This window comes from Haliaeetus albicilla, chromosome 2 (assembly GCF_947461875.1).
Source record: "Haliaeetus albicilla chromosome 2, bHalAlb1.1, whole genome shotgun sequence".
Taxonomy (NCBI): Eukaryota; Metazoa; Chordata; class Aves; order Accipitriformes; family Accipitridae; genus Haliaeetus; species Haliaeetus albicilla.
The window spans coordinates 26,725,190-26,737,066 of record NC_091484.1 but is presented as its reverse complement, the minus strand read 5'-3'; the positions used below and the strand labels follow the sequence as shown (position 1 = coordinate 26,737,066).

At 40.4% G+C, this 11,877-nt stretch overlaps 1 protein-coding gene across 7 annotated transcripts in view; it reads right to left on the bottom strand.

The window, feature by feature from the left end:
- Window positions 1-329: 329 nt before the first annotated feature.
- Window positions 330-11,877, bottom strand: part of CPNE4 (copine 4) — a 246,293-nt gene continuing 234,745 nt past the window's right edge. For 6 of the 7 annotated variants that reach the window (XM_069811730.1, XM_069811709.1, XM_069811747.1 and 3 more), the window contains 3 exons: window positions 9,876-10,009; window positions 7,462-7,698; window positions 330-918 (listed from right to left, as the gene is read on the bottom strand). In XM_069811730.1, the coding sequence (XP_069667831.1) occupies window positions 787-918; window positions 7,462-7,698; window positions 9,876-10,009 (503 nt within the window). In that variant the 3' untranslated portion in view covers window positions 330-786. The remainder of the gene's footprint in view (window positions 919-7,461; window positions 7,699-9,875; window positions 10,010-11,877) is intronic. The other variant, XM_069811755.1, reaches the window with a different exon arrangement.

Sequence of the window (11,877 nt, the reverse complement as noted above, 5' to 3'; positions counted from 1 at the left end):
CCCATTCGAAAGCCAGCCAGATCATTTGGATTAAGTAGGCATATTTTAAGACATGCAATCCTGATAGATCATGCCCTCCAAGACAGATCTGTTTACAGCTACAGTCTGAACCCTTCCTAACAGCTGCATGTGTCAGGCTTTTGAAAAATTGCTACTCAGGCCACAGACTGAGTAGGCGTGTTTGAGTGCCCATGTTATAATAAGCTGCTAACATTAGAAATGCCCGTGCTTCAGGCCAGATATCTCTTGAAACACTTTAATACTCTTTTCTTGGAATATGGAAGTTGAAAGCAGGCAGCCTAGTGGCAGAGAGAAATAAAGACAACAACTGCAAAACTGTGTTGTTTTTATTTTAAACATGCAAAATACAGTTCATGCATCTGCCATTTTGAAAAATTCTCTCATTTCATAGCAGATTAAACCAAAGACATTTTGGCTATCGACTCTCAATAAATATTTCAAAATGCTTTACAGTGTAAAGATAAGAAATTTAGCAAAATTTCAACAAACCTGTATAAAAAACAGATACAGATAACTTTTTATCTCAAGGCAACATGCTGTAATGTAAAGAGTTCACTTTTTTTTTTCTGGATTTTTTTTCTCGTAAAAAGTTTTCAACAATACAACTGCTTAACAGATTTAAGCCTTTAGGCTACACATGCAAAAAAAATGGTTATTTGAGTTAAAAATCACCAAAACGTGCTATTTTTTGTTTCATTTTTAAGTACAGTAGTTGTAGACAGTAGCATTTTTCTTTTTTAATTTTGTAAAAGAGTGCAGGCAGGTTCATGGAGCTAGTGTCCTGGAAGACTCGTACTCTGACATACATTTTGGTTTTATCCCTTTGCCATTGTAATAGTCCACGACTTGGTTTGGAACTTCAGCCAAAACGCTTTTTGCTAGAGCAGCTGGGGATGCCTGCAGGAAATGGTAGAAAACAAAAGCATTAACCTGTCTCTCTGCTGGAAGTGCCATGGGTTTTAGAGGCATTGGTGCCATGAGATCAAGGTAGGAAGTATGGTACAGAAATGGAAGGCAAAAAAGACTCAAAGTGTGTGGCGCTATTGCTGGAAACTCATTTTATGAGTCAGTTTGGGCATGTAGCTGTAGCTGCCTGAAAATACACTAAAGCCAAAAGTGCTCTGCATGTTTTTCAGGTCCGTTTGGACTATTTTAAGTTCAGGGTACCTTAACTTCCCTGTGCTCTGGGAGAGCACCACATCGCAATGAAAAGGGCTGCAAAGACTTCATTCATCAGCACTCAGTGAGTAACCCTGCAGAGCTTCAAGTTGAATATGAAAGGACATCACTGGGAAAGGGAGGCCTTCATCACCATTCTGCTCTTCAGGATCTGACATGCTGTTTTAATGGCTGGGGAAGTTTTTAATTCAGTAAAAAATACTTTGTTTTCATTGGCATTAAACCGCGGTCAAGAGAAAGCTTCAGTCCTAGGCTTTGTGGAGGCTTTAAAGCTCTTCCTGCAACCTATCAATGGCGGGTGTCAACCAGACTTAAGAACTGATGACCCTGAAATGTAGAGATGGATATAGAGATGGCCACTGGCTTTCACCGCAGGCAGGGAGGAGGGCTACTCCTCAGTGCAATGAGAAACCATGCCCTCCATTGACAACACACAGCTGCTGCCTCACACCCTGACAATGCTTCATTTTAAGCAGTGGGGCCTGTGGTTGTTTTGTGGGCAACTGTTACCTGCATGTGCTGCAGAGATTTTCCTGAATTCCCTGAATTCAGCAGTGACAAAACTGGACTCCTGTTCTCCCATGCAGCCCAATAGCACCCTCTTGCCCTGTGTTTCTAAGTATTTAGGTAGAGCTGATTCCAAGCCCCTGTGAGCCAGCCTGCCTGACCATGTTCCCTCTGAGCCCACCACAAAAATGCAGTAAAAATGCAAATGCTTAACCGTCAGTTTGAGAGGTTTAAACTAATGTGTTTACCTCCAGATAGAGCACACATGGATCACACATGGCAGCTCAGACGATGCACTGGAACTCAACTGGTGGCTGGGTTGCATTTCTTCTGCACACCAAGTACTTTTTCCCACATTAATGAAGACTTCCATCCTCACTGTCTGTTATATTGTCAGCCAGGTTTCAAAACTACCATGTCACAAAGTAGTTGTACTGACTGTTTATTGCCCTACTCTATTTCATGGGGTAGGATCCTTATCCTTTTAGAGTCTTAAAATTAGGCTTACAAAGGATGTAAATGGTAAACTATTCATAGGCAAGCTAATCCAGGGGTGCAGAAAGCCCCTGGGCTATTATAAATTCCAGTATCAAATCTTATAATACTACAAATACAAAGATAATGCTAGCAAACCCAGAAACAAAACTATTTTTTTTGTATTTTGGTATTTTGAGTCACATATGTGATTAGTAACAAATAAAATGAACTGCTTTTTCCCTACTGTGACATTTATACCAAAATATTTGTGCAGGCAAAAAAGCCTGGAACATTTCTGCATGAACAAACTAGCAAAGCAGAGCCCATGCTTTGTGTGACAGAGCGGGAACTGTTCTCAGGTGTTACGCAGTAACAGAACCTATTTATTTTAATCCTTCAGAGGGAAATGCATGGTTTTCCACAGTTGTTCTGTTCTTGCCTAAACCTGTTTTCAGTGAAATCAGCAGAAAATACCCCTCAGAGTCAGGCAAATGGCTGATTTCTATGTTGCTATTGAGAATTATTGTTTTTTTAATCTCCTTCCCAGTGTGCCAAAGCTGTATATACCTTAGCCCGCCTCTGTGCCATCTTACCAAAAATACAACCCTACATAAAGAGTAAAAACGGGGAATGGGGGAAGCGTCCTGGGCCACTGCTGCACACACAAGCCCTAGCAATCAGGAAACTTCACTCTGCTCTATCTTTAAAAATGCTGGGCAGGAGCACTTGCCACCAGCTTCTCTGGATCACGTGTAGTCCACATGCCTGAACATTGGACTGACATTCATCTCTCTGCATCATCCTCCCGCTGCCACTTCTCTCTCTTCTGATGCCACATCCATTCTTCCTGAGCGAAGGGTCAGCCCTTCAGAACAGGCTCTGCCAGGGCTCAGCTGCACGGCTGAACCACCACTGCCTGAGGAGTCAACTGAGCTATGCACTCCGTGCCCAATGTGCATGCTAAGTAAATAGCCTTTCACTGAGGTTTAAGCTAACCCATTTACTGTGCTCACAGGCTCACAATGTGTGGCCCCACACAGAGCTGCCCTGGGGTAGCTGGCTTGACTCCGTGCTTCAGTCTGAACACGGATAACTGTTGCTTCACTGAGTTTCGTCGTGCTGGTGATGTCTTTCGGTCCTGGGGCTACTTCTAGCAGGGAGCATCCCAAAACCAGTGTTTGGGGCAATTTCTTGTCTGATGACTTGGGCCACCTGCACCTTATGTACTTCTGTGGTGCTAAAGCACTCTCACTTCTAGACCAGATGGTGCAAAGCAGCATTTGTATAAGTAAGAATCAGACCCAGTAACTTCTGAGCTAAAAACCAGCCCCAGTTCAGCAGTGCTGCATAAGGGTTGCCTGCGCTGGGTTTTTAACATAGATGGTACATCAATGTTTTACTGTAACGTTTTCTCCACTGTTTAACTGCTCTGCTTGAAGAGCATCCTAGCAATAAACACCTGAAGATGAATAGCTCTCAATTCATGGCTAATACACTTCAGATCGGCCAGGAGCAGGAAAATAATCCCCTATGATGATAATTGGTGTATATTACAAATGACTGTTGATTCAGTTCTATAGCTTCACCATGCTTAATCTTTAATTACAATGCATAGTGCAAAACATTGCTGCTTGCAGTGGTTAAGAGCTGTGCTCTCCACGATCATTTGTGATATATGTGTTATTAAGTCACAGTTGTTAGCCTTTATGATTAAATACAATGCAGAGTGGAATACAATCTACCTGTGGCATCAGATTTGTGCACAGTAAATATATTATGCATCCTAAAGGCAGAGAATTTCAGCTCTTAAAATATGCCTGTGAATGGCTCAAGACAGGTGATTTTCTTCAACTACATTTCAATGATTGTGAACATCACAGTTCTACAGTTTCAGGTGAAGGACACTCACATTGCTGGGGTGGTGAGCATTATAGAGAGAAGAAATTCACTTGGGTTCAAGGAAAATATTTTCCCTTTGTTTGTTATGTTCCCCTGTAGTGAACTGCATGTCATCCACTATACAATGGGACATTTTTTTAAGCAGTAATGATTACCTTGATTTATCAAGCCTCTGCAACTACAGGATTTGCCAAGAATACTACAATTATTATTATTTTCATAGCTTCAAAGATATTCCTTAAAGAAAGTAAAAAAGATAAGATACTTTACTGAAGTACTCCTGATGCACTACATCATGCAGGAGATTAAACCCCTATAATAAAGCTTTCTGTCTATATTGGGTCTTGAGTCAGTAAAATGTTGGAGTGGATGTGAGGTTTTAGGTATGTGAATAATTATAACGAATTGAAATGTGTTAAATGCCTATATGAGTGCTGTGCAGGATCAGAACCTTCTCTGAAGTCAAACTTATAAAATATAGGGGATTCACTCTATAGGTTATTTTTACAACTTCCTTCTCCCTCCTTTCAATTTTCTCACAGGGGCAGCTTTTGGATAGATTATTTTTGATTTCTTTGGATAGATATGAGATTTTGAGTTCCAGGCTGACCTGAGAATTGAAGTAATGAAAAAAAATATTGTTTGGGTTGACTCCAAATGAATTTCGGTTTACTGTTCCAGCAAAACAAAAAGTAATTGCTCACAAATAACATTTTCTTCCCTCCTTCCGTCAGTAGTAGAGGTAATACAGATTTAGGCATAAATAAATACTTGATTTATCAGAAAAACCTATAAACCTTATACGACTTGATTTGTAGTCTTTCTAAAAAGGTCCTTCAACATTTTTTTTCTGCTTAATAGTTGAGTGACCTAAATACCAAAGCTAAACACAAGGTACATTGACAAAAGGGATGTGGTTTTTGACTAAATACATTTTTTACTTAAAGCTGTCAAATGTAATATGCTGATTTATGGTAACTCTTGTGTTTGGTCAGAACTGATCTGACAAAAATCACCCAAATGTGTTAAATCCACATTTCTCTGTGGGGAAAAATAAGTTTGAATCAAAACATTACACTAATTTCTCCCATGAAAAGTTATTTCACTAGTTGATGCAAAAGGCATGGTCTTTTTTTTGTGCTGAGGATAAGTAAGCAAGATAGCTGTGAATGTCACTTTGTTAAGAGAGAGACATTGTTTGAGATATGACAATAAAGAAATTCAGCCAGAAGTGGCTATTGATATGGGCACTCATCCATTACACTGACATTTGTTGAAATGCTGAAAGATCACAATAAACAGACTAAATATCAAGTCATATAAGATATATTGACTTTTCTGATGCAGCAAATACAATTATCTATCTCTATGTCTGTATTATCTCTGCCACTGAGAGAAATGGGGAGAAAAATATCACTATTTAACAAGAGCAATAAATTTTTAAGGTTGCTATCCTCTCCCAGTACTGGGGAAGTTAATCTAAAACAGCTAAAAATAATATATGCTTGTCATTTGACCAATGCTAGCGATTAAAATCACACATAAACTCACTCACAAGTAACACCAGAGGCACAATATATTCAGTGCCCAGAACTGCAACTGTCAGCGTTAATCTATTCAATTAAGGATGATTTCAACTTTGTTAAAAAAAATCACAAAATGAAACTAAAAATAACTACTGCAGCTGCTTTGCCAGTTCCTTGCAGAAACAGGTTTTCAACTAATTGGAAGTAGGTCTAGCACTAGCCCATAAATAACTTGCCTCTCGACACTTTTACAATAGACTACAGTGCAGCACTACGCACTTGTGATTATCTTATGAGGAGAATCACAAGCTATGAGCAGGTTGTGCTCATACTTTTTTGCAGTAGATAGGTGACTGAGTGGCACTGTCAGCATAGAAATGTATGTATCTACAATTCAGTGGCAAATCTGCAGCCATTTGGCATGGTGTCACCAAACTAATAGCTCAGGGGGAGTTCACCTCCTGTGAGGATCCATTTTTTACATAAAGGTAGAGGGAAAAGAGGAACAAGTTTGTTTCTCTTACTCCTCAGTAGAGTTTGTGAAAGTAAGAAATGTGTCTAGATCTAAGACAAATATGCCAAAATAGTATTTTGAAGTGAGAAAAGAACAACTCTTGAGAAGAGGAAAATAAAATGAAGGTATTTTGGAAGTAGCAAACAGAAAAAAGAAATCTCCTGTGGTAACAAAAAACCTAGAAAAACTAAAGAAATGTAAGCACTGCAACCAATATGCAGACCAAAACCAACCCAGAGTTGAAAACTTCTGTGTGACATATCCAGATCCAAGGCTCACTAGCGTATGGGAGTGGATTGGAAAGGGCAATCTCATGAGGAGAATGAGTCAGTTACACTGTGGGGTAAAGAAATTTTCAAATCAAATACTGAGGATATGCTTCCTAGACACCAAGGTGAGCAAAAAAGCAGTCTGGAGAACCATTTCAATATAACAGAAAGAATGAGGGGAAGGAAGGGAGATGGAAAAACAGAGAGAAAGCAATGTGATCAGCATTGCTGCGGAACACACTGGCCATTCCATGCCTCCATATGGAGGAAAAGGGCCCTGAAAAACCTGGCTGTGTGTGGGAAAGCTCCTTCTGTGGGCGAACACAGTCTCTACCCAGCTGCCGAAAAAGTCCCTGGGACAGATGCTGCAATGTAGGGCAGGTGACTGGGGAGAAAAGTACATAGCCAAGGCATTATTTCAAGTTTGGCAATTTAACGCTGGGTCTGTCCCTTCCTCTCCTACAGAGTGTTCCCTACACCACAGTGGGCTCAGACAGGAACAGCTGGCTGAAGCTCTTAGTAACACCATTTTCTTGGTTGTGTTCTTGTACAGAATTTGGGGAAAGGGTTTGGAGGCAACCAGGATGCTGTGGGTGGATAGTCCTGCCTTTGAGAACTCAGGGACCTAAATTTCAATAAGGAAACAGACTCCCGGGGAACACTGTGAGTACAAATTCACAGCCATTTCAGCTGCCTGTGGAAATGAAGGGGTGGAAAGCAGAATACAGTAGTCCTAATAGAACAGATGTAAAGAGAATGGAAGAGAGACACCAGGACAAATAAGTCAGGAGGGGCAACAAAACTAAAATCAGGGAGAAAGTGGAACTAAGGACTGGCACCACAAGAAGCACATGGATTCTGCCCCATCTCTTCCTTCCCCACCCTCACCATCTCACTAATGAAGCACATTTCATTCTGTACTGCTTTTTCTCTCAATTTCTGACACAATAATGCCATAGGATTACTGAACACTTCATGCCCATACAAAGTTAGGCCCAGCCCCAGAGACTGTTCCCTATATGTTACATACATTCAGCCTTCTGCAGAATGGATGGAAAAGTCAGCTTACATGTTTGAAGTTCCTAAATGGCACAAACTGGACAATATCTCGAAGCACAGGCTCGCCCTTGGGAGACCTCAGGATCCCATCATCACCATCCAGCATCTGCATGTCACTAAAATCGGCGTTCCCCACCCCGACGATGATGACTGACATGGGAAGGTGAGAGGCATGGACAATGGCCTCTCTGGTGTCAGCCATGTCTGTGATGACGCCGTCCGTCAGAATCAGCAAGATGAAATATTGCTGAAGTTGTTGGACAAGAAGTGAAAAATTATATCATTAGTTAATCTTCCAAAGCTGCTTGCCCTTTTCCAGTATAAAAGTGCTTCTGGTAACTCACTCATGGACTTTTTAAAATAGTGACTCAAAGGTTAAGTGTGTTTTCCATCCAAACCTCCTCAGCTACTAATCTGTCCTCTTCTGGAGTTTAGCTCTAGTTCAGGTAATTTCCAGGAGCTGGAGGGAGCCAAGGCATGCACAGTGTAGAAAAGGGGGTTTCTAGCTGCTAGGGCTGGGAGAGTCAGGACTTTGGCTGGGAAGTCTGGAATAGTCCTGAGATCCTCACTAGCCCTATTTTCCATCTGCTGCACAATCACTTCTGCTGACAGTTTCCAATTACATTTTTTTTCCCTTTGGGAACCAGTGGGAGGCAGGAAGGAATGGGGTATTGAAGCGTTACAAGCCTGTAGCAGAGCTGTCAGGGAGGTTATGACAGCACTTTGCAGAGGTGCTTTGCTAACAGGCAAGTGGGATGGGTGCAGCCGTCTGCAAACTGGAGGGTGATCCAGTGGTGCCTGTAGGAGAAGCACCACACCATGGCAGGTCTACTGAATTCTGCAGAGTAATGGGGTCCCTGAGGAGAGCAAGGGCATGCGCAGGGAGGAATATGTCCATTTGCAAACACTTCATACAGAGCCCTGAAGAGAGATTTTCTCATTCTCTAGAGGAGAGCAAGCAATTTTGTGTGCTTGTCATTTCTTTCCCCAAACTCCCAAGTCCACTGGACTGGGATCATGGGCTATGACATCTTCACTTAGTAATGGGGAAGAGTGACTCTCACTTGGATCCTTTATGAATTGTTAGGCAGCTGGAGTCATTTAACAAATGTGCATCAATAGGAAAAATGAACAGGTCACAGAATTTGGTCACTCTGCACAGGCAATACCAACACACAAAACATCATTAAGGTTTTTGTATACACAGCTATATAAACTCACACAGAGTTCTGTTCATTATCTCCTGCCATGAATAAAACAAAACATGCAGGGAGAAAACTTCATCTTGAAGACTCATGCTATAAATTAATTTCTTTTTCAAACGAAGCTTAGGTCTGGAAGAATGAAGCAACTTATTCAATATGACATACTTGTTCAGAGGCAGCACTGGGAACAGAGTGAGCCACCTCACGATTAGGTGGGTATGGAAATTGAAACATAGCAATTCCCCATTTTAGGACTGGGACCCTAAATAGTATCAAGATCCTGGAAACAGCAGTGGAGTGACAATCACAAGCCCAGACTCATGAACAGAAATATTTGGGAACTGCTGCCTTAATAGTACTTAAAAAAAGGCTTCAGCACATGAAGAAAGCTTAGAGAAAGCTCCAGGCCTGGTGATGAGATACATGCCAATGCACAGCTCTATTCTGTTCCTATACATAGTCATTTATCTTGCTGCAGTATACAAGCCCTCTCTTACATCCTTGACTCAACAGCACTGCTCTTGTAAATGTTTCAGACCTCCTCGGTCCCGTACTTTCTCCAATTCTCTCATTCTCCCTTTCTCCCATTCTGTTTGGAAGGCAGGAGAAAAATAAGCCTAATCCATTTCAAAGATGTACATTTAAAACACTATCTATGCTTAAGCCTTTTAGCCCAAGAATCTGTCATGGATTTTGTATCAGATGCAGGCTAACAGACTTGTCTCCTGATTTCTAAAAGGCACATAATACTCCATGTCAGTCATAGCAAATTGAAAACTCTATCACTGTAGTTTTCAAAGGAATGGTTGTAAAAATCCCCTAGTTGAACAAAAACGTTTTAGTACAGCCTCTGCAGGAGACTTGAAATGGGGTAATCTGTAGGGAATAATCTGAACTCATCTCCTTGTATGATCAACACTTTCAGGGCTTGGCCCCTACATTTCTGTAACCTTAGTGGTTTCCACAGTGAAGAACTGGTTGTGTTACAGTAAAATAGCTCTAAAAGCAAGAAACAGAACAGTGGGAGAAGAGTTTAAAATTGTGACTATTGAAGCTAGATACACTGCTCCAGCTGACACAGACTCAAGCTGCCCTCTGTGAGGGCAGTTAGAGAAAACTGTGAAGGCATGATTCCCACACATGAAAAGCCTTTGTTTTGATGGTCTACAAGAGATACATCATAAGACAAGAAAAAAGCCAAACAGCATTATGCCCTTACCGAGGCCTCCTTGGTGTTGGTCTCCTCTGATGCTGATTTTGCCACCTTCTGGATGATGGGAGCAATGTTTGTTGGCCCATACAGCTGCAGCTTGGGCAGGCAGCTCTGATAAGCCTCCACAACACCTTGTATTCCTGGCATGAAAAGCCACACAAAAGGCAAATAAATGTGGTATATCACCAATATTGTGCTTGTTTAAAATGTAAATAAAAGGCAGGTTCTTAATGAATAAATTCAAAATATCACACGATTAGCAAGGACTAACAACTTCAGATAATTTCTGAGAAGCTGTCTCTAGCTGCCTTGAATCTAGTCTGTAATATATAATTCATTATACCATGCTTCTCCTTCCCAGCAGTTTTTAATGTCTATTTTCTAGGAATGAGCTTGCAATGCCATAGGTCCCATCCTTCTCAGTTCAAGGTGTAAGTGATCACTTCCTGATCACCAGCTAAGATTCATGCTAAAAGGGCAGGCACAAATTAAAAACACTTCAACACTTCTCTCTCCTCCTCTTCAGATAAATATTTTTCTCTGTTTATCGTGGTAGTTACCAACAAGTTTGCCCTTTGTACTTACAACCTAGAGTTGTCAAGAATTCAAACATCTTTTCAAATACCTGACTCCCCTCTGCTAAGAAAATAATTTTTCAGGGTGAATTTGCATAATTGCTCACAGACTGAATTCGACTATGACCAAAAAGCTGTGAAATCTTGGAAGAAACAGCAGGATGCTTTGCAGTCTACAGAAAAATGAGCTTTAGTCAGGAAGTTTTGATGGAGAACTAGCTATTTTTGGCTTTTTCATTTCAGGATATATAGCCAGACCAGGGAGAACAGACTTCTGCTGACACACTTGACAGATCACAGAATGGAAATTGGTGTTTTCAATCATTGAGAAGAAGGATTTCTTGAAGTGGTGCATGTTAGTCTCCACATTCAGAACTCCCAGCTTACCAGACCTAAAGGATTAGAGGTCTCAAGTTGGAAAGAAAGTGATAGACTGAAGAGCTTTGTAAAGGATGCTGAAGAATGAAATTACTTCAATAAGATCCTAAGCCAGTTTCAGTTTGCACTGAGACTAGCTCACTCATGAGATTTTACTCAGCCATGTTTACTGGATATATGGGTGCAGACCAGTGACTAACAAATCACAGGGAGTTGTAATTGCTTTACAACGATACACCTGAACGTCCTGCGAAAAAAATGGTGGAGAATGCAGTCTTCTTTCTTTATAGATAGCTACAAACATATTTTTCCATTGCAGCGCTCACAGACAAAAGAACACGCTCCAATTATAGCTATGATTGGCTAAAATGTAATGTTACAAAATTTCCCTTGGTAATTCCAGTGGCTAAATTACATATTGCAAAACTGACCTTTTGTTAACTCCCAATTTTAAACCTGCTAAGGATTTCATTACATATACTTACTGATCTTGCATGAAAGCCTCATAAATCTTCCCTGAGATGATGACAAGATACGTAGTTTTTTCGTATGCATTAAAATAGTAGAAGATAAACCTCACTCCCTGCATTCCACACAAATTTAGTGTGGTTCATGTCAGAAAGTTGCTTTCATCTTAGAAAGAAACATGTTCTAGAAACATAATTTCTTGTTCGTTATCTCAGATTAATATCTTTTAGAAGTATCTACTGTCCTTATATATCCAAATCCAACAGAATATGTAAGTGGCTTACTTTGTAGCTTACTTTTCTTGGACTCCTTTATTTTAGGGAGAGCCAATGTGCATTTTTCTTCACAATTCAACTCTTTACATTTTCAATTGGAATCCAATTTCAATAGCTCTTATGAAATACACTGTATGCATATATATATGGGTTTAACATGCATGTAGAGTACATGCATGTGTAGAAGAAGCATTCATTCAGATTAGAGGTTGTCACTTTCTTCCTCAGACAATAAAGACTAAATATTAAGTATAAGACTATAAATATAATGCACTATAAATATAAGGCTACAAATACTAACATTTTCAAGAG